Below are 19,344 nucleotides of genomic sequence, written 5' to 3' on the forward strand. Positions count from 1 at the left end.
AACATAGTTTTTAAGATTTTTACAGTAAGGAAGTTTATCCTTATAATTAATGAATCTATTATAAAAATCACACGCCGCTTCACACTGGCGGTCACTTTTAAAAGTAATGTATTTTAAACCATACAGATATCCGACTAGCAGTCTATATTGTTTGTGTGGTTTACTAACAGTTAGACAGCTATATTTATTAAACATGACCTTATACCTGCATAAATCTACCCCATATATCCCAGCAGACCAGGACAAAAGACGGAATAATATTGTGGCTCACTCCTCGCGGGTTCGTACGGCTTTTGCAGAGCGTCAGTATAGCGCTCAATCTGCCTATGTTTACAATAAAATAAACTCTAAATTAAAAATCAATCCAGAGTCTAAACATAAATGCAAGAAGATTATTACTGATTGGTTAAAAACGTTAACATACGAGGAAATCGAACAAATTTTGATCAGACCTTGCTAAAATGGAATCCATAATAAACACACACACACACTCACATACTATATACATAAACATGCACGCACACACACTCACACATACACATATGTATACACACACATACACAATCGAGCTACTCTTTTTGATAGCATTACTTACCTTATCATAATTATTTTTAGTTTTTGATTTGTATCCTGTTTCTTATTTTAGTTTATTAGTCTCCATTATATAAATGTATTACAGGGGAAGTAGCGAGTCAGCCCCAACACAAGTATTGTTAATAACTTAATGGGGTTGCCTCATGCTATAGTAATGTAACGATTATGGAACAATAAAACAATTTATTATTTATTATTATTATTACTGGCGTTTCCCCAGCTGAAGCGTTCAACAGGCGTACACGCAGCGCACGTCAGTGCGAAGCTTCCCCAAGAACAGCTACGCACTATGAGGTAAGTTAGCTGTAAGGCAGGCCGCTTTCCAGCTAACTGCAAACTGCATAGATGACGCTGACCGTGTTTCGGCGCGGGCGGTCAAAATATATGATTTAGGTCTGCGTAACAAACAACGCTCACGCTTTTGCAGACAAAGACAATTGCTTCATTTTCTTATGGGGAGAAATAATATAGACGGCATAGGTTAAAATATTTTTATTGCTTTTCATTAATTTATAACAACCAAATTTTTCGAACAAATCTTTAAGTTACATTGTTCTACAACATTCCTCAATTACAATTTAGATCTAGCGAACAACTTCAAAGATGTTTAAAAAAATATAGTATTTATACATTAAATGCGAGAAGCTAAATTTAATACTTTGGAGGTAGGAATGGGCAAAGCTGCTTTTGGCATAGAAAGCAAGGGCATAGTACTTGAACTATTATGATTCTGAGTACTTCCATAATTAAATAGGGTCCAAATCTCTAATGTCTTGTACTTTATGGGAAATCCAGCATCTGTAAATAATACAATATTTGTTAAACAATTAAAGGGCAGCATGGGGAAATATAATATAAACTAATTCAAATTGAGGTATTGATATTCATCTGCATTTAATTTGAATATTTAATAATCAGACTGCTTGGCTAGATATATTAATATTTTTTGTGGAGTGACAGGCAAGTTGTAGAGTTATTTATGTGCAATTGACTATTTTTAAGCTGTAGGCTCTGTAGCTTACCAGTTGTGGCAGGCATTTCTCAATATGATCTATGTCGACTTTGTCACAAGCCTCGCGCAGCGCGTGGCTGGAGGCCCTCAGGCAGGTCTCGGTGACCAGGCACTTTGCCACCTCCACCACCAATGATAACGCGTCATTGCCCAACTTTGTCTTATTGTCTTGGAATGATCCATTAAGCAACTCCTTTATAACATCCTGAAAAAGATAATTTAAAAACATGACCTACATTAAATTTTTAAGATACGGTTTATTTTCTGTTGTCTCCAAATCTAAGTAGCGTTTTAGAGTAGCTCGCTTTAATATCAATATCAACGTTATATTGATCTAAGCTATCGATATTGTGGTTCTAATAGTCTCGCTAAGAGTTATTAAAATTTACGATGCACTAAAATGTATATGTTACTTAAACGTAAATTGCGCAAAACCTACCTGTTTTAGCGTGTTCTTCACGTTACTCGTAACGGATGCGGGGTCAATGTTATCTTCATCGTTCTCATTGCTATTACGAGCCATTCTGAGTTGAAACACTTATGAATTTGGAAATAAGTAAATAAATAAACGTAGTCTCGCCTAAAAAAATCCCGCACTCTCCCCACAGACTCTCGTAGGGATTTTGTGAATCATTTTATACATATTTAGCATTTTTATTTAGTATCGCATTCATTCTTACATGTTTTCTAGTATGCTAGTGAAACCCAACGGTTCTTTTTATGCTAAAAATATCAGGTTTTTTAAATAATAGGTTTGACAGCAAGCTTGACATTACCCTAACAGTTCAAAAATAAGACTTTTCAAATGAAAAATAATTATATTACACAAACAGGCTTAAACGGTTAACAGTATCAAGGAACTAGATAAGAAATATTTTCTTAAGAAAAAGTATCTATTACGACACGATTGGTATCCATTTCTGTTGTACATCGTATCTGAGTACGTATTTACAAAAGAACACCATAAAATGGTTGCCTGAAACACCGATAAGACGGCCATTGTACCGTTAATGACTGTAGGTAGATATGTAGTAATTTTACTTCAACATTCAGTATGTTTTTGTAATATTGACGTACAGTAGAAACGGCCACGATCCTATATTAAGGTTGTACCCATCACGCCCTTACAGCGCGCAACAACAGCACATATACGATTAATAGGAAAGCAGAAACAATCATGGGTACCTTTCAGAAATAAATAAAAAGACGATATATCAATGATATGAAAACTTTATTACATATTTATTAGCCGAGCCGACACGAGATACATATTACATGGACAAAACTACGAACCTTTTACAAACGATTTAGGTTTCTCCATACCATGATAAACCAAACTGGCCTATGTTCTTTTCTTAGGATTGCTCTACATGAGCGCTGAGAAAATGATTTTCAACCAAGCTTTTCGAGCCAAGTAAAAAAAAGAATTGACCGCGATCGACCGCTTGTTGCGCCGTTTCTTCTTCACGGCTAGAGCACTTAGGAAGCGGTGAAGGGTGGGCGATACGGGGAGCTTTCTGTGTAACTTTGACATTCAATAAGTGCTATTTTGTAGCCTATTTTGAATAAATGGATTTTGTTTTTGATTTTGACCACACTGAATAACAGTTTAATGGAGCTGTCTGGTGGGTGGTGGGCGAACTAAGGAACTATCGCAGTCGTTCTTGGTACATAAGGCACAATTACATTACGTTACATGGTACGGCGCAAATATAGATAAACATATAATATTATATTAATGTCGGGAATCATTATGACCTCATGTAGACTCGGCTAAACATTAACATAATTGTAACAAATACAACAGTCGAGTTTTAATATCGCTTTCAGATTTATCAGTCAAAGATTCCGAGATCATAAGTATAATATTCTTTTCCTCTATTATTTCTAAGATAGTTTTGTCTTCACGTTCCTCTGGTGTGAGTTGTTCTTTTAACACTTCGAGGATTAATTTATCTTCGTCTCTTTTCCACTCGGGGTTTTCAGATTTGACTATTTCATCGTCGAAAACTATTCTCATTGATGAGTCTGATGATTCGCTGTGGTCTTCGATTTCAGTTTTACTTACTATGATTTGACCTAAGTTGTTGGACGCTTGTTGAGTTGATACACTTTCCAATGCGTTTTCCTGAAAGCAATATGCAATGTAAGTCTCGACTAGGCAACATGTTGATATTCAGCGCGGAGCTTATAGTACATGTTTTTTTCTGCCTATTCTTTAATTTATAATGAACATATAGCAACAATATGAGAAATACGTACAGTTTTAATGGGAAAGTTGCTTTCTGGTTGCGAAATATTCCCGCTGTCATCATCGTCACTGAAACGAAAATATTATTTTAATATTAATATAGTATTATAACTTTATCTCAGTTTCAGATGATTATGTTAATTAGCTTCACAGATGTATAAAGATAATCGTCACTTTTTCATTTTTGTCGCCCTGCAGAACTTGTAGTAAGTAGACATTTTTGACTAAAGTGCGTACAATTTGTCACATTCACATTATTTTGTAATGGAATACATAGTTTATTATAAATCTATCTTGACTCAAAGTAGTGTTAACCCTAAATTTATTTGTTGTAAAGTCTTCCAGGCGCATACCTCATGGACTGGTCGCCTTCATAATCTGCGATGGTGTCACCTACAGTGGGTTCTTCACAAGGAGCATTGTTTAATGTTTCAGTCTGTTGTCCTTCATCTGATGTTGTCTGTTCCTCCGACGTCGAGTGCTTCTGTTCTGAACTGTAATTATATTCTTTAATTTAAATACGACTCGGGATGTTGTATACGGATGTTTTAGTTTTACATTGATGTAACTTTTTTGAATTCAGTAGGTACAGGTAAACTAAATATATTTGCGGGTAGATAGTAATATAGACCCTGCAGATTCTAATTAATGTTATAAACACGATAGTTTGTTACTCTTTTAGGCAAAAACCACTGAACGAATTCAGACGAAACTGAACGAGCTTATGTTCCCGTGGGATAATTTTTGATTTGTAGAAGGTGAGCCTGCGGGCAATAGCTAGTCATTCTTTTAAAACTATGGTACCTGGCCTCTTTCCTGTGCGGGAATAATGAGTGCACGTAGCGAGCCAGCCCGGGATAGTCCACGAGAGTCTTCAAGATATCCGTGCAGATCTCGCAAGCTGTAGACAGGTTCTTAGTAAACACCCTCTGTAGTACTTCTAGAATATTCCGCTTTTTGTTCCCATCTAACACCTCTACCTACAAATTAAGATTAGTTGTTTTATGTTATATGTATTAGTCTAGTCGTAAATCACTGACTTGAGCTAAGGCAGAATGTTTTGTGTTTGTAGTGTTTTTAAAATTTCGCTTCTTGATCACTACGGACCTACTTAAAGGTACTGTGGTCAATCGGTTGGAGCTTTATTTCCAAAACACTAAGGTCCATTTTTGCAAGACCACTTCATGCAGTCGAGTGAATTAAAATCAAAACTTTTACGGTAAATTAAAGGATTTTTAATTTATTATTGTTTCATACTACATACTTTTCGTTCTCATTTGGCTGTGTTCTTCTCTAAAGCCTTTCACAATAAATTGACTATAACAACTTTAAAAAAAAAATACAAATGAGTGATCAACTTACTTCGACTCTCTTCACTAAACCAGGTACACAGTTTCTTACAAAATAATCCTTGAAGGCGCCCATCTGGGCCGCTTGCTGCGGTGTGAGCAGAGATATGAACTCCTTATACAAGTCGGCCAGTTCAACACCAAAGACTTTGTCTAAGCTCGAAGCCAGTTGTAAAGGATCATGCTCTAGTGTGTTGAACCTGTGTAGAACAGTATTCACTCTCCTTTTTAAATTAACGTCTTTAGCTATAGTCAGTCTTGAAATGAGTTTTAGATTAAATGAGGTTATGTATGCTGAAATGTTAAGATTTATTTTTAGTAAAATTAAATTAGTTGTACTATAAGATTTGCTGTACCACTTGGAGGCGTTCAATTGAGAAGGAGACTTCCTCAACTGGTCTAGGCTGGAAAGACATCAAGATTGAAAAGAGTGGAAAATGCTTCTCTGCGAGCCTTATGTCCCTGATGAGGGATAACAGAATATCATCATCATAAGATTTGCAGCTGGCCTCACAATGGATTTCTGGATACTATAGAAAATCAGGCATAACAGCCTAAGGTAGCTACAAAACTAAAGAATATTATTATGGTTATACTTTGAGTACAAACTACTTACTTCTTGCGTAAAGGTAAAATAATAATAAAAAATCCACTCACCTAAATCATCTATATTATTATCACAATTGATTTCCTTCAGTCTTGTATCCCTCTTATCTTCAACTTTATTGATTTTCATCTGTATATCTTCCAGCGCCGACTGATAACTATCCTTATAACAATTAATGAACAGCCTTAGCTTATTCGATACTCTAGGGTACCTTTTCTCCTTACACTCACATCGCTCAGCCTTCTTGCTACCAAAGTATTCAGTAATGACAGTTTGACGCTGTTTACAAATCTTCCTTAGCAACACACAGCATGTACAGTGGTCAGGATTTTGTACTGTTTTGGTGGTTTCTGGTAGATTCGGGGTTTTCACCGGTGTTACGACGACTGGGGTCGGTATCGGGCTTGTATTTGAGTCGACTGTTATCGTAACCGGAGTTATGGGAAGAAGATAAGCTCCCGTAGATGTTTCCACAAGTTTGTACTGGTTAGGTAGGGTGGTGACTGAGGCACTTGAGATTACCACTTCGAAATTTATTTGTTGTGTCGTGTTCTGTGGTTTTGGGGTAGAGTTGACTGGTTTGAAGCTTGGTATGGGTTTGGTGAAGTCGATGGGTAGTGCCGCCTTTTGTACGACTACTGGACTTGAAGATATTTCTACGCCATTAGGAGCCACGCCTGTCGTTTTCGTTCGCTTCATTAAGTAATTCTGAAATGCATTCGCGATTTTTAAACATCGGACCATATTTGTGTACCTGTTCTTTCTTTTGTTACTACAATATGTATTTGTCCCATATTCTTAACCTTATCTATACTCTATACTAATATATAAAGCTGAAGAGTTTGTTTGTTTGTTTGAACGCGCTAATCTCAGGAACTACTGGTTCAAATTAAAAAATCTTTTTTTTGAATAGACCATTCATCGAGGAAGGTTTTAGGCTTTATACCATCACGCTGCGACTAACAGGAGCGAGGATACAATGGAAAATGTGAAAAAAACAGGGAAATTTATTCATCTTCGAGGGCTTTCGTTCAAAAATTCCTAACTTATATCTTCTAACCACGCGGACGAAGTCGCGGGCAACAGCTAGTAGTTTATAAAGCAGAGGGTAAAAAGATTCAATTATTGGCACACATTGCTCAGGCACGAGCGCCTCTTCAATTAGTTGTGCGTCTCACCCTAGTGGACGACTGATCAGCTGACAGAAAGGGATAGAAGCATATCAATCCGAGATTTGGGGTCGCCAGGTGCGGCATACACGGTATCTAATGTGTGTCTAAACCCAAGATAAAGCAGCGTTTCCACCAGAGATGTGCGATAGAAATGCGTCGGGCAAGGATGTCCGCTACGATGTTTCCACCAGAACTGACCTGACCGAGGCGAGGCAAATGAAGTGATTCTATTGGTTACAAACACATTCCTCACTACGCATCCTCGCACATCTCAGGTTGAAACACAGCCTAATAACCCTGAATTCCGTCGCGACTAAGTAATGTTTGGTGAAATAGTGACTCACTCGGAAGCGCTTGCTGGTTTTGGCGAGGTACCGCAGCCATATCCTCGGCAGCTCGTGCTCGGGCTGCTCGTACAGGCTCAGCTGAGGGTTGAACGGCAGCAGCTTGTGATGTACTGGGTTCAATTCACCCGTCTCCAAGTATTTCTACACATTACACAAATATTATTACATCTATCTGCAACTTAGAACTGTGAGAAATGAAAAGGGATAAATTAAAAGAAGGGAAAGAAAAGGTTTTTAAAATTTAGAGAGGGGTATACCAATGTTTTAAAAAACGACTTCCGCAGTCAGGAATTGAATCCTTGTGTCGTGGGGGGTTTCATAAACATTCAAGGCACATGCACAAAGACACCCAGATTCAGAACAAGCAATCGTGAATCACGCATGCTTGTCTTACGCGGGGATCGAACTTGCGACACGGCATAGGGTTTGGCGTGGTGACCTCAACCACTCGGCTATCCATACAATCGGAATATATAGGAAATTGAAGGTCACACATACGTATATAGGATTATCGATACATCGCAGCTTCCTGACAGTCTGTATGTGGCTGTGCAGGCTCTTGGCGGACATCCAGGGGAACATGTACTTGACGACCAGCTCCAGCGTGACGCGCAGCCCCCAGCGGTGTCGCGGGTGCGGCCGCGGGTGAGGCTTGAATAGTGACGGGTTGTTCGACACGTACGCGCTGAACTGGTCTAGACCCAGAGCTATGAGCCTGGAATAGTTCGGTAAATAAGGCTCGAAATAACATCTTTATTTATCCTCTTTTAGGACAAACTGTTTTTTAGGATTGTCTCTACGTTAATAAGTTTTTCTTAGAAGGTAACACTCTTAAAATTTTCCAGTTTGTTGTCCGTCAGTTTGACCAACTAAAAATATTGTCTACATAAATACATAAATTAATGTTGGAAAAAAACTCAAGAATGGATGGACTAAATCGGATAATTTAATTTTTTGTACATTCCTTAAGGGCAACGAAATATTTAGATTTAATAAAATAAAACTAAGGAAGGGTTATACAGGGTGGAGTTCAAGGCTACATTTCATCCGACATTGATAAAACCGCGCTGTAAACTGAACTCCACACCGACGGAGTCGACGACAACAGCTAGTTTTTAATAAAAACATCGTAATGGACTTACTTGGCTAGAGGCTAGCACCGTAGAAATTGGCACGAGAAACAGGCCTATGCCCAGCAGTGGGAGGATAAAGGCTGTGGATGATGATGAAGGTACTTACTCATCCTCCGAGTTGAGGTAGAACAGCCGCCGTGTGGTATCCCCGCGGTAGGGCATGGCGGGCAGCAGGTAGGGGTACAGGAACACGTTGCTGGTCGACACCGTCTTCAGGAACGTCTCGTGGAAGTCGCCCACGTACAGCGCCTTGTGGCTCACGCGACGAGTGCTACGTTATAACTAGCATTTAGTAATTAAACATAATAACGAAAGTGAATTGCTGTTCGTTAGTCCCGCTAAAACTCGGGAACGGCTGAACCGATTTGGCTTATGTCTGAAGGTTTAAACGGTGACAAGATATGGAAAAATATCGGCAAACACAAACTTTACAGTTTTTCTTTCTTGTGAGATCGGCACTCATAGATTCCTATGAAATTTTATGTACGTATTCGTTAGGTCTGAAAATAGGACAACGTCTATTTTTTTATTGCTGCATTATTTTCTGTGCTATGGTAAAACAAGGTTTGCTTTATTTTATTCTATAATTTATCATATCACACTTGCGAAAGGTTTTGGATGTGTTTTAGTATGCGAGTGTGTTTGTGCGTGTGTGTATGTTTGTTATCTCTGCACGCTTAGACGCCTTGACCGATTTCAATGAAACTTCTTATGGAGGTAACTGCCACCTTGCATATTCGACTGCCCTAAATTCAAGCAGAAGGAGCAACAGGTACTTTGTCAAGATTTTTCATTCCATAAATTTCGTTAAGTTTTGTTCCACTTTTTTTTAAGAAAAGATAATTTTGAACACTTACGTTCTTTCCAATTGATTTTGAATGAACCTGTGAATATAAAATAAGTAACTTAAGTTAATTTTTTTTTGGTTTGGGGACCACTGACCACCACCACAAGAGTGGGGAGGTCTTTGCCCAGCATTGGGACATTCCAGGCTAGTAATAATGGGGACCATTGTCGATAAATGTAATGAAAATTGTAAGTTTTAAAATAATAAATTATTCTTATTCTATTCTTAACTGAATAAAAATAGGATCTGAGGGCACGGCAGTGCCCCTGCCAAGTCTCGAGCAAAACGGGCACGGCCGTACCATCTTTTCTCGAAGCGATTCGCGGCTGTTTCGCCCCCCCTGTATCTTCGACGTGGACAAAGCTAGGAGTTTAGCTTTTCGGGGAATAATAGTAGGCATTAGAACAAGCTTAAGTTCGAAATTACATGCTAATTGAATTAATGGTTTAGGAGTTACGGTCGATCAAAGTTACACCATTTTGTCACTCACTGACTCACTGACAGATCATCAAAAATCTAAGGTACTTCTAGCAGACTTAGAAACTTCAAATTTTGCACCAAGATAGGTCCTTAGCCACATATAAAGGAAAAATTATAAAAACATTAAAAAATAATATGCCATAGAAAACAATTTTATATTTGCGGTTTGGCAAGAACATTATGTATGGATTTTGACTGCATTGTTAACTTTGTTCGTTGTTTAAGTACCTATTCAATTGGATGAATACATACATAGAATAGAAAAGAATAATATAAATGTAATACACAGACTATCATTAATACAAATTAATACATAAAATTCATAATTCATTAAATTAATAAAGCTAAAACTCCATTGTATTGCGATAAATATTGTACGCGCGCTCGATAGATGGCGTTGTACGTGTCTGAATCGCGCTATGTTCGTTTCGTCGTTTCGTTACAAAGCGCAGTCTAAGTAGTACTTCAGAATAATTCGATAATTTTCATTTGATAGCGCCACCTGTCTATGAAAAACCATTTCGAAACTAAAAAATATTGTAGTGATAATTGATATTCGGAGAACTTTACGTGTTATTTAGTTTAGTTTAGCTATAGTTTGTAAGTTAGTAGATATATATATGCATATATATATAAGTTTAAGCTTGTTTACATTAGAAGTAACGAAGTCTCAGAGAAGAAACAAAAGAGATAGAGATAGAGAATGGGTTCTAAGCAAAGCAGTAGCTGAAGTCCTAGAAATTATGACACCTAAAAAAAAAGAAAGAAATACACTTACAAAAAATAAATGAGATCCCACCAAAAACATTAAATGTAAAAAAATGCCAAGTCTCTCGATGCAGTCTTTCCATCGTAAAAAGTTTTGAGATCTCATAGAAGCCAAGTCCTATTCAAAATATTTTGTAGTTATAAATCAACATTTAGTAATTGTATCAATAGTTTTCTTTATATTATAATTATAGTGACTTGGCAATGAGCACAAATTAAAAGCTGCTTGATGCCTGGAATTATGTGCAAATGTTACTGACGAGACCAGTGATCAGATTATTTGTTATGTGTGAATCATGATGGTCACTACCGACTACATGCTCCAATACAATAATTAAGAATACCTTACGGGCCATCGCTTTATGAAAGTAAATGAATCGAGAGTACACTAAGACTGACTGCCGTTGCCGAAATTCGGTTGGGACGACACGGATAAACCAAAAGAAAATTAATTTTGTGATATTAATGTTTACGCATGCGGTGTGTGTAACTTTCAACTCCTACAAATATGCCGTTTTATTTGTTTCTTCTTGTGCTCATTGCCAAGTCACTATAATTATAATATAAAGAAAACTATTGATACAATTACTAAATGTTGATTTATAACTACAAAATATTTTGAATAGGACTTGGCTTCTATGAGATCTCAAAACTTTTTACGATGGAAAGACTGCATCGAGAGACTTGGCATTTTTTTACATTTAATGTTTTTGGTGGGATGATGCTTTACAGCAATATACCACTCGGGCGGAGCTAGGGGCGAACGGTAGTACGAAGTAAAACAAACGTGACTTACTCAAGCATCGCAGTGTTCTCCGGGGTATCAGCGGAGACAGCCTTCTCCCAGGAGTTGACCAGGTCGAGGGCTGGCTGCAGGTTGCACACGTTCACCACGGACGCGGGATTGTTTGCGGACAAGTTCTTTAACGTCTCCTGGAGTGTTAGGGACAATAATTATCTGTTTTGTTTTTATGCATGTTTTATTTTCTAACATTCTAAAATACAAGTCTTGCGGCATTTTGCCAGTTTAACATTACAAAATCTCTGTCATTAAATCTATACTTAACATTATAAAGCTGAATAATTTGTTTATTTGTTTAAACGCACTAATCTCAGGAACTTTGTGTTAGGATGCGAATGCCCTAGGATATATACCATCACAATATAATTAAAAGCAGCAGTAATAAAATACACAAAAAAACCACGAGATGCCTGTTCTCTAAACAAAATAACAAAAAGCCTAAGTTCTATATTCATAAGTACGTGAGTGAAAGTCGGTCGCAGCAGCTGGTGCTGTGACAACTTACGAGGTAGTCCTTGTAGTGATGCGCGAGCTTCCAGTGCAGCGGGTGCACGTACAGCTGCAGGTAGTTGCCGGCGCACAGCTGCACGTGCTGCCGCAGCTGCTGCTGCAGGACCTGCCGCTGCGCGGGGAGCAGCTGAACACACAAACTTCATTTCATAAAAGAAAGTAAGGCATTGTACCCAGAAAAGCTTGCAAGGCAAGGCTGCGAAACGGGCAAATATTGACCAAATGATTATTATATCAGATTCGCGTCAATCTTGTTATTTATCATCAATGATCAAACAAAGACCTTGAAACTCGTAAATCTTATATATACTACAACCAGTACAATCAGCCTTTTCCCAACTATATTGGGGTCAGTTTTCAGCTGAGTACCAGTGTTTTACAGGGAGCGACTGCCTATCTGACCTCCTCAACCCAGTTACCTGGGCAACACGATACCTCTTAGTTAGACAGGTTGTCAGACTTTCAAGCTTCTTACTACCTGTAACGACTATCAAAGATGAATAATTAACAGCCGGGACCCACAATTTAACGTGCCTTCCGAAACACGGAGGAACTCGTTATGACACAGATGGTCACCCATCTACGGACCAACCGCGTCAATGGTAGCTTAAACTATGATCGATTTACTTATGCAGTTATAGCTTAGCCACAAGCCCCTCTTGCTTCGACCAGTCCGTGAGTACTCATTCCAAGGGCCAATTACAATGAAGTTTCTCGTTTTGACCCACTTTAGCTAGTAGACCGAATATTGTTTCAAAGGATTAAACTGACTAGCATGTATAGGTTGCATGGTTGTTGGACTATACCTGAACGCCTTGTGCGACTTCGATAAGAACACACTCGTTTCTAGACACTTGCTTCAGCCGATGTTGTAGCAACGGTGGCGCCCTCTGCTCATTAACAGTTACACTATGCTCCAATACTGACGTTCTAAAAAAAAAAGTTTTATGAACATGTTAAAAAAAATAGTTTGGTATTGTGAAATAATGTAATATTGTATTGTCATAAATTGTTTATGATGTCAGAAATTTGGATATTTATTAGTCTATTCAAGAGATTAGTTTTTATAGGCTTTGATTAAGTTTGCTGATACTTTTGTGTTAAAGAAACTCGTTTATCAAAACTGTTTTTTTTTAACTCGAGTCATTTTAAATTGCCCATCTCCCTTCTAAAACGTGTTTCAACTTACTTCGTTTTGCCTATTTCTGGTTTACTCCTTATTTTATTTGGTTTTTTCTTTGGCGGAGGCTTAGCCCTGGTCTCTTCCTCAGAGTCCACTGGATCACTCTTCCCAATAGAGACTCTCGGATGCATCTTCTTTCTCTCTTCTTCGAAAGTTATTCTGTCGGAGAGGTTTTGTCTGTTGCCGCTTTCATCATCTGAAACTGGCTCCTGTTTACCTTCCCAACGCCTGGACAGCTAAAGAGGAACAGCTCGAAATTAGTAATAGACATGTAGATTTTTTTATGTAGGTCAGATTGATAAAGAATAAGAAATACATGTATTAAAAATAAGGAATTAGAGTTAAAGAATCGCTTTGTTGCTACGCTGTGAATTAAATGCTTGTTGAACCAACCTCAACACAAGACTTAAACTCCTTAGGGCAGGAGTAGGTTTTTTTTTGGAAAAAGAAATGGTCATTTTCCAATCTGTCTTGTAGGACGACATAACCGACTGATTTTTATTGTAAGTTGGTTAGGTTAACTTTAGGTCCTAGAGTTAAAAGAATGTATGAAGGATTACAACGCATTGACAACGCGGATGACGTAGCACGGTGGTTCAGATTTAGTCAGTAAGAGTCACACTGCTGACACTACCCATTTTCTTCCTCAAGGAAATGGGTGTAGATGACGATTCTCCCACCTTAACAAAGAAAAAATGGTTAAGAAGATAGTACTCACGTCAGTCTGGCTGTGGTCAGTGAGGACGCTGTTGGCGATGTTGTCGGCCAGGAGCTCCTCCTCCGTGGCCTCGGGCATGATGCTGAACAGCTCCGTCACCAGGTCGTTCAGTTCCTTCTTCGATATCTTTATTATACTGTGGCTTAACGCTTCTTCATCTTCGTCATCTGCAAACAGTATTATTTAAGTTGTATTTTAATAAATTTTACTAAGTCTCATAACATCAATCTGTTTAGTCCGACAGACAGATTTCCAAAAGATATAGAAAATTATTTTTTGTTTTTTATGCAAAAAGCACTTAAGTGTGGTAGTGGGGGCTAAAAACATTTCAATCATTTGCTAGCAAAAAGCGTACTTTTAAGTGACGTGACACGAGATTTGAAGCAACTGTATCACCTTATTTTTTTGTTGTTTTGTTTAAATATGTATCTCACTGGGCTATGGACCAGGGAATCATTCCGGTGGCTTTAGCTGGTACAAGTCCAGCACACCCGGTCACACAAGTTAAGCAGGTCAAAAAAAAAAAGTATACTCACGTGCGTCCGCGTCAGCAGCTACATTATACTCTGGATCAGTTTCATCATCATCCTCATTTCTACCCTCCTTAGACGTAGAGGCGGGGTTCAGGCACTCGTTCAAGAACTGGTTCCACAGATCATCGACTGCCGGCGTCGGGATATCATCAGGTGGTACGAACGTGCTCTCAATATGTTCTATGGACGTAGAAGAAAGGCTCAACTTGGAACGAGTACGGAGAGCTATGGTTGCTTCCTCTTCCATGTTCAATTTTCGACGGATTGGTGTGGATATTTCCTATAGATTGTGGGGTAAATTGTATTGGTTAAATTGATTGAAAAATAGGTAACTTTTTTTTTCATTGGGTCCAATGTACGTAGGCAACCTGTTGTCTAAATATTAAACATTACGAAATTGTCCTTTTACACTATGAATTTTGGAGAATAACACTACAAAACAAATGTGCTTTAGTTAGTATTAGGGATTACGACATCAGATGATCACATACATGTTAGAAGAAAACATAAATCTCCATTTGTTTTGTATTCACAAACTTATTTAAGAATTACTGATATATTTCCTTTTCTTTAAACTGAATCCTTAGCCAAGCGGTTTTTATGAGACCAACATAAATATTCATGAAAACCTTACCTGTGGTACTTTAAAGGGTCCATCTGTAACAACCTTAGGGCTTGACGCTACGACACTGTGCGGTGTCGCTGGCGTTCGCGGCTGAGAGTCCAAGTCACTGCAGGACTCGAGTCCTTGGTCATCATCGCTCTGCGAAAGTATCTTAATTCAATGGGCATTTAAGCTCTAGACAGATGGATAGCATTTAAATTGCAATCCAACTGTAAATGCACTTGATGCTTTTGAAATTGAAATGCAATTTGCGGATTGATTGCAGTTGAAATGCGATCAGTCTAGAGCCCAATGTAATTGTGTGTGTATACTATAACTTGTTTCTGCAAACTTGTTCTTCAACATGGTGGAATAAAGCATATTACTGAGACATAGACACACAGATGGCAAAGTTGGCCAAGAGTCCCTTGCAGTTCAAAGGAAGTCTGAATGTTATGAAGTCTCATTATGAAGAACCTACCGGAACATCTTCATTGGTTGGCTCATACTCTTCATCATCCTCGTCTTCCGGCAACTCCTGGGCTATGAGAGCCTTCACTTCAGGTCTAGTCTTCACAGGAATGTGTTTGATGGGTGTCAGATCAGATATACCCAATGTTGTGTTTGGAGACACCTTCTGCAACTCCCTGAAAGTTCAGAAGTTTTTAGTGAGTACAATAAATTACTGTAATACTGAAAACTAAATGGGGATGTGATGTGTTTGATATGAAAGGTAAATCTTCAAGATTATTGTAAATTACTGATGCAGCCAAACACCAAAGCCCAAATTATATTTTTGACCCTCAGGGTGTTGAAAGTTTGATACATCACAACTCCCTAAATATGCATGTCAAAGGGAAGGTCTTTTCTAATTAAAATTAAAAACTCAAAAAAAAAATGTAGCGGCTTTTTTTCAATAAAAGTACTTAACTCGAATTTGTAGTATTTCTCAAGTACTTGTTTCATATTGCATTCAAAACAAAAATACTCACTTCATTTTGGCCCGTGTGAGTTTTGGTCGCATACTGGCAACTTTGGGGCCATTCACCGCTTCTTCCTCTTCACGAAGCTTGACAAGTGCCAGCACATGGTCATTTGTTACAACTTTCTGTCAAGTATTTATAAAAAATAGATTTCAAATACAAAATAGGTTATTAAAAGTAGTTTCCAAAATTGTACAGTACAGCTATGACCTGCATTAAAAGGCATACAATAATTTTAAAGTTAGAATTTAAAGAAGTAATAGGTACAGAAACAATAAAAGGCACAAGAGAAACATATTAGGAATATTACAATATAATGTACATTAGAAATAAAGAATTGTTAAAAACATGTCAATGCAACAATTCAATTTCTAATCGTCAATCTAAGATTGGAAACAATTAATACTAAATAAAATAAAAAAGTCCTGCTATTTTAAATTAAATGTGTTCCATCATTATTTGGAAACAGGCCTGTGCCCTGCAGTGGGACTTTTACAGGCTGCTATAATATAAATTGAATATTATTAATGTTGATAATAGTTCACCTTTAGTATTTTCCTAACACTGATGTCATCCAAGTTATTCTTCATGGCGGACACATGCAGGTTCTTCTCCATCTCCAACGTATTATCCGGTAGAACATCCTCGTATTCACTACTACTGTTGCTTGATTCGCTTCTAAATGATTTTTTTTATTAAATACTAGGGAACTTGTGAATAATATTTTTTTAATAATTACTAAACAATTATTTTTAATTATCTTAACGACGACATTTACATTATTAATTAGACCTTTTTACAGCGTGTATAGAGATTACTACATAGGAATTTCAGTTGACTTTACTCATTGTGTAAAGCAGTTTATTTACGAGGGAATGATATGAATTTGAATTTGAGTATATCGAATATCATATGGAAGACATTTCTAGTTACTTTAACCTTAGCTTAGCATGTAATTTTCAATACTTTACCGTTTGCGCTTCTTCCCGCGATTTTTTCCTTTAATCTTTGGCGTATTACAATCTTTGTTAGGATTGATTCCTTTCGTTACTTTTTTATCTTCGATTTTATCCATATTTTCATAGCTTGATTTATTAAATACTTAGAAAATATGATTTGGTAATAGTAAACCTAAATTCGTTGATGCCTTTTAATAAACACACTCGGTTTGCCTGAAAACCAATCATGACAATTCATGACATTGGTTTTGTTTTGACATCTGCGTCGAGGCTTTGCGAACTGACAGCTCCGATTGTGCTGAGGCTTGGACTCAGAGGTATTCAGCACTCCACTAAAGTAAATTATAAAAAAATAGTTCTATGTAGACAGACATATCCAGTATATTCACACTATAACTAATGCATGACTCATTTAAGGCATAAGGCGTAACCGCACGCAATCGCTCGTTTAAAGCGACAAACCTGATCACGTGATCCCATTTTTAAATTTCCCGCTACCCGAAAAGTCGCTGCTTCATGGAGTCGATCGTCACTCGTTTGCAGCGACAATCTGGTCGAGCGACCCCATTTTAAATTTCCCGAAAAACAAAACATTTATATCTATAATCTAACTGTGAACTGACTATTATGTAGAAACAAGTGTGATGGGTGAATTTTGTAGCTGTCCATTGTTTTTTAAGTAGGTGAACTGATTAGTCTAATTTGAATAAATGATTTTATATTGATGAATGTCAATCATAACTGCATTTGCTTAGCCTAATGTGAGTGTGGCTTGGAAACGACATGTAGGTAAAAAGGGAATACAAGGAAGGTAAAAAATTGAAAATGGAAGAAATGAAATGGCATCTTATCTACTTTTCAAAATTGGAAGTCACAAAAGAAAAATAATTTAGACAAGGCACAACCAATACATAACAAATAGTTCTCAGAAAACACTGGCTCATTAAAGTTTCTTAGTATCAGTGAATTTTTGCGTTTGTCTCATAACACAGGTAGTAAAACAATAAACAATTAGAGTTTTGCATTTGATTTTTTATTTTGGAATCTAGCTTACAGTACATACTTAGGTGACTGTATCCTTAGTAGTATACATGTATACATGTAGTCCTTCAAGCCAGTGTTCTAGCTTTCTCATGAAACTCTGCTAATAAACGATTCATGTCATCAAATCCTGAAATTTCCTGAGCCTCTTCCAGTGGTAGCCATTTTAAATCTTGGTGCTCGTCTGATAATGTTACTTTTGTCTCTGGATTCTTGAGCTTAGCCAGCCAGTACACCACCACCTTTGGTTTACCTCCAACTTCATAATTCAATTCCTTTGATACATCCTTGTAGACCTGAGTTGAAAAAAAAACAAAAAATTAAAAGCCTTTCTTCAAAATAATGTTTAATATGAAATAAATTACCTCAAAACATATTATAATTCTTAGTTTTTCATAGTAACTTTAAATCTAGTTGTATAAACAATAAGACAATAATAATTAAAACCTGAATTATATATATCCTTTACTTACATTTAGCTCGTCTTCTGACAAACCAGCTTCTTCCTTAGTTTCTCTGAGAGCAGTGATCCAATCTGATTCCCCAGGATCAACATGACCTGAATAACATTATAGCTGTAGAAGGTTAAAAATTACTGATTTTACTGGATTTAGTAAGAAGGTTAGAAAACCTAATACTTGTCTGATAAAGATGTCTTCAATAAAGTATTTAAACACCAGAGTTATAATAGAGATTTATTTTTTATATTGAACGACTCATACTATGATGTTTCTATGAGTCTTCGCGAGTAATGCCACCTTCAGTTTCATTGAGAATTGCAAAAAAGCAAATACATACATACATATTTAAGAAATTTGTGAGACAAGGAAAAGTATACTATGTATGGTGATTTGATTCCTACTCTAGCATTGATTACTAGAATCAGGTATGAAGTACCTTTTGGTGGAGTCCAATGATGTTTTCCATAAGAAGTTTGTAGCATCAAAAACTGTACAACTTGATTCATATTTCTAAATATAACTAGACCGGCAGCACGCGTAGCTGACATTATTAGTTATTTTGGTTAAATGTGGATATAATTAAATAGTTATTTAATTCAAAACTGTACACTTAGAACTAATTAACAAAATAAATATTGCTTCGATAAAAGTTTGACATTCAGTCAAACCGCAAATGTCAAATTTATTTTTATTTTCAGTCACTTGCCTTTATACATACTCACAACATACCTTGCTATTGCTAAAATGAAAAGTAATAAGTTTATGTATAGCAATGCTCCGCAGAATTGATTCTCGCCCTTCAACATATGAAGAAAGAATAGTGTCTGCATTTCCAACTAAAACTACTTGTTGTTGACCGTTCATTTAAAACGGCAGTTAACCAACAAAACGGCGGTTTTATTCAGAAATTCAGACAGTATTATAGATTCAAACTTTTTTTTAGGTAAAATTGTGTTTAAAAACTACAGTCGTTCGTATACTAAAATGATT

General features: G+C 37.0%; 3 protein-coding genes across 4 annotated transcripts; all 3 read right to left on the minus strand.

Annotated features, from left to right (window-relative positions):
- Window positions 1-1,071: 1,071 nt before the first annotated feature.
- Window positions 1,072-2,250, minus strand: LOC113505228 (centromere protein X-like). Its single transcript, XM_026887846.1, has 3 exons — window positions 2,046-2,250; window positions 1,617-1,811; window positions 1,072-1,392 (listed from the first exon to the last, which is right to left on the minus strand). Exons 1-3 carry the CDS (start codon window positions 2,127-2,129, stop codon window positions 1,375-1,377), a joined length of 297 nt encoding a protein of 98 aa, XP_026743647.1. The 5' UTR covers window positions 2,130-2,250; the 3' UTR covers window positions 1,072-1,374.
- Window positions 2,251-3,165: 915 nt separating this feature from the next.
- On the minus strand, window positions 3,166-17,795 carry LOC113505235 (GON-4-like protein). 2 transcript variants are annotated; one of them, XM_026887862.1, is made up of 21 exons: window positions 16,865-17,795; window positions 16,439-16,568; window positions 15,903-16,018; window positions 15,392-15,557; window positions 14,941-15,069; window positions 14,310-14,586; window positions 13,774-13,940; window positions 13,062-13,291; window positions 12,679-12,802; window positions 11,868-11,999; window positions 11,357-11,493; window positions 9,323-9,349; window positions 8,572-8,736; window positions 7,831-8,047; window positions 7,330-7,473; window positions 5,864-6,521; window positions 5,220-5,500; window positions 4,662-4,837; window positions 4,211-4,351; window positions 3,869-3,926; window positions 3,166-3,734 (listed from the first exon to the last, which is right to left on the minus strand). In XM_026887862.1, the coding sequence occupies exons 1-21, from the start codon at window positions 16,966-16,968 to the stop codon at window positions 3,387-3,389; spliced, it is 3,927 nt and encodes a 1,308-aa protein (XP_026743663.1). In that variant the 5' UTR covers window positions 16,969-17,795; the 3' UTR covers window positions 3,166-3,386. The 2 variants fall into 2 exon arrangements, with proteins under 2 accessions (XP_026743663.1, XP_026743656.1); XM_026887855.1 differs by having other exon boundaries at window positions 16,439-16,571.
- Window positions 17,796-17,863: 68 nt separating this feature from the next.
- LOC113505248 (bis(5'-nucleosyl)-tetraphosphatase [asymmetrical]) lies at window positions 17,864-18,994 on the minus strand. Its single transcript, XM_026887869.1, has 3 exons — window positions 18,791-18,994; window positions 18,367-18,452; window positions 17,864-18,189 (listed from the first exon to the last, which is right to left on the minus strand). The coding sequence occupies exons 1-3, from the start codon at window positions 18,900-18,902 to the stop codon at window positions 17,962-17,964; spliced, it is 426 nt and encodes a 141-aa protein (XP_026743670.1). The 5' UTR covers window positions 18,903-18,994; the 3' UTR covers window positions 17,864-17,961.
- Between the last annotated feature and the right edge of the window lie 350 nt (window positions 18,995-19,344).

This window comes from Trichoplusia ni, chromosome 2 (assembly GCF_003590095.1).
Source record: "Trichoplusia ni isolate ovarian cell line Hi5 chromosome 2, tn1, whole genome shotgun sequence".
Lineage (NCBI taxonomy): Eukaryota > Metazoa > Arthropoda > Insecta > Lepidoptera > Noctuidae > Trichoplusia > Trichoplusia ni.

Coding starts and splice junctions, on each gene's coding strand:
- LOC113505228 (XM_026887846.1), bottom strand. CDS start 2,129: ATGGCTCGTAATAGCAATGAGAACGATGAAGATAACATTGACCCCGCA. Junction 1,812..2,045: donor TGAAGAACACGCTAAAACAG/GTAGGTTTTGCG, acceptor TATCTTTTTCAG/GATGTTATAAAGGAGTTGCT.
- LOC113505235 (XM_026887855.1), bottom strand. CDS start 16,968: ATGGATAAAATCGAAGATAAAAAAGTAACGAAAGGAATCAATCCTAAC. Junction 14,587..14,940: donor GACCCTTTAAAGTACCACAG/GTAAGGTTTTCA, acceptor CACAATCTATAG/GAAATATCCACACCAATCCG. Junction 12,803..13,061: donor CCAGAAATAGGCAAAACGAA/GTAAGTTGAAAC, acceptor TTTTTTTTTTAG/AACGTCAGTATTGGAGCATA.
- LOC113505248 (XM_026887869.1), bottom strand. CDS start 18,902: ATGTCAGCTACGCGTGCTGCCGGTCTAGTTATATTTAGAAATATGAAT. Junction 18,453..18,790: donor TCATTGGACTCCACCAAAAG/GTACTTCATACC, acceptor AATGTTATTCAG/GTCATGTTGATCCTGGGGAA. Junction 18,190..18,366: donor TGTCAGAAGACGAGCTAAAT/GTAAGTAAAGGA, acceptor TTTTCAACTCAG/GTCTACAAGGATGTATCAAA.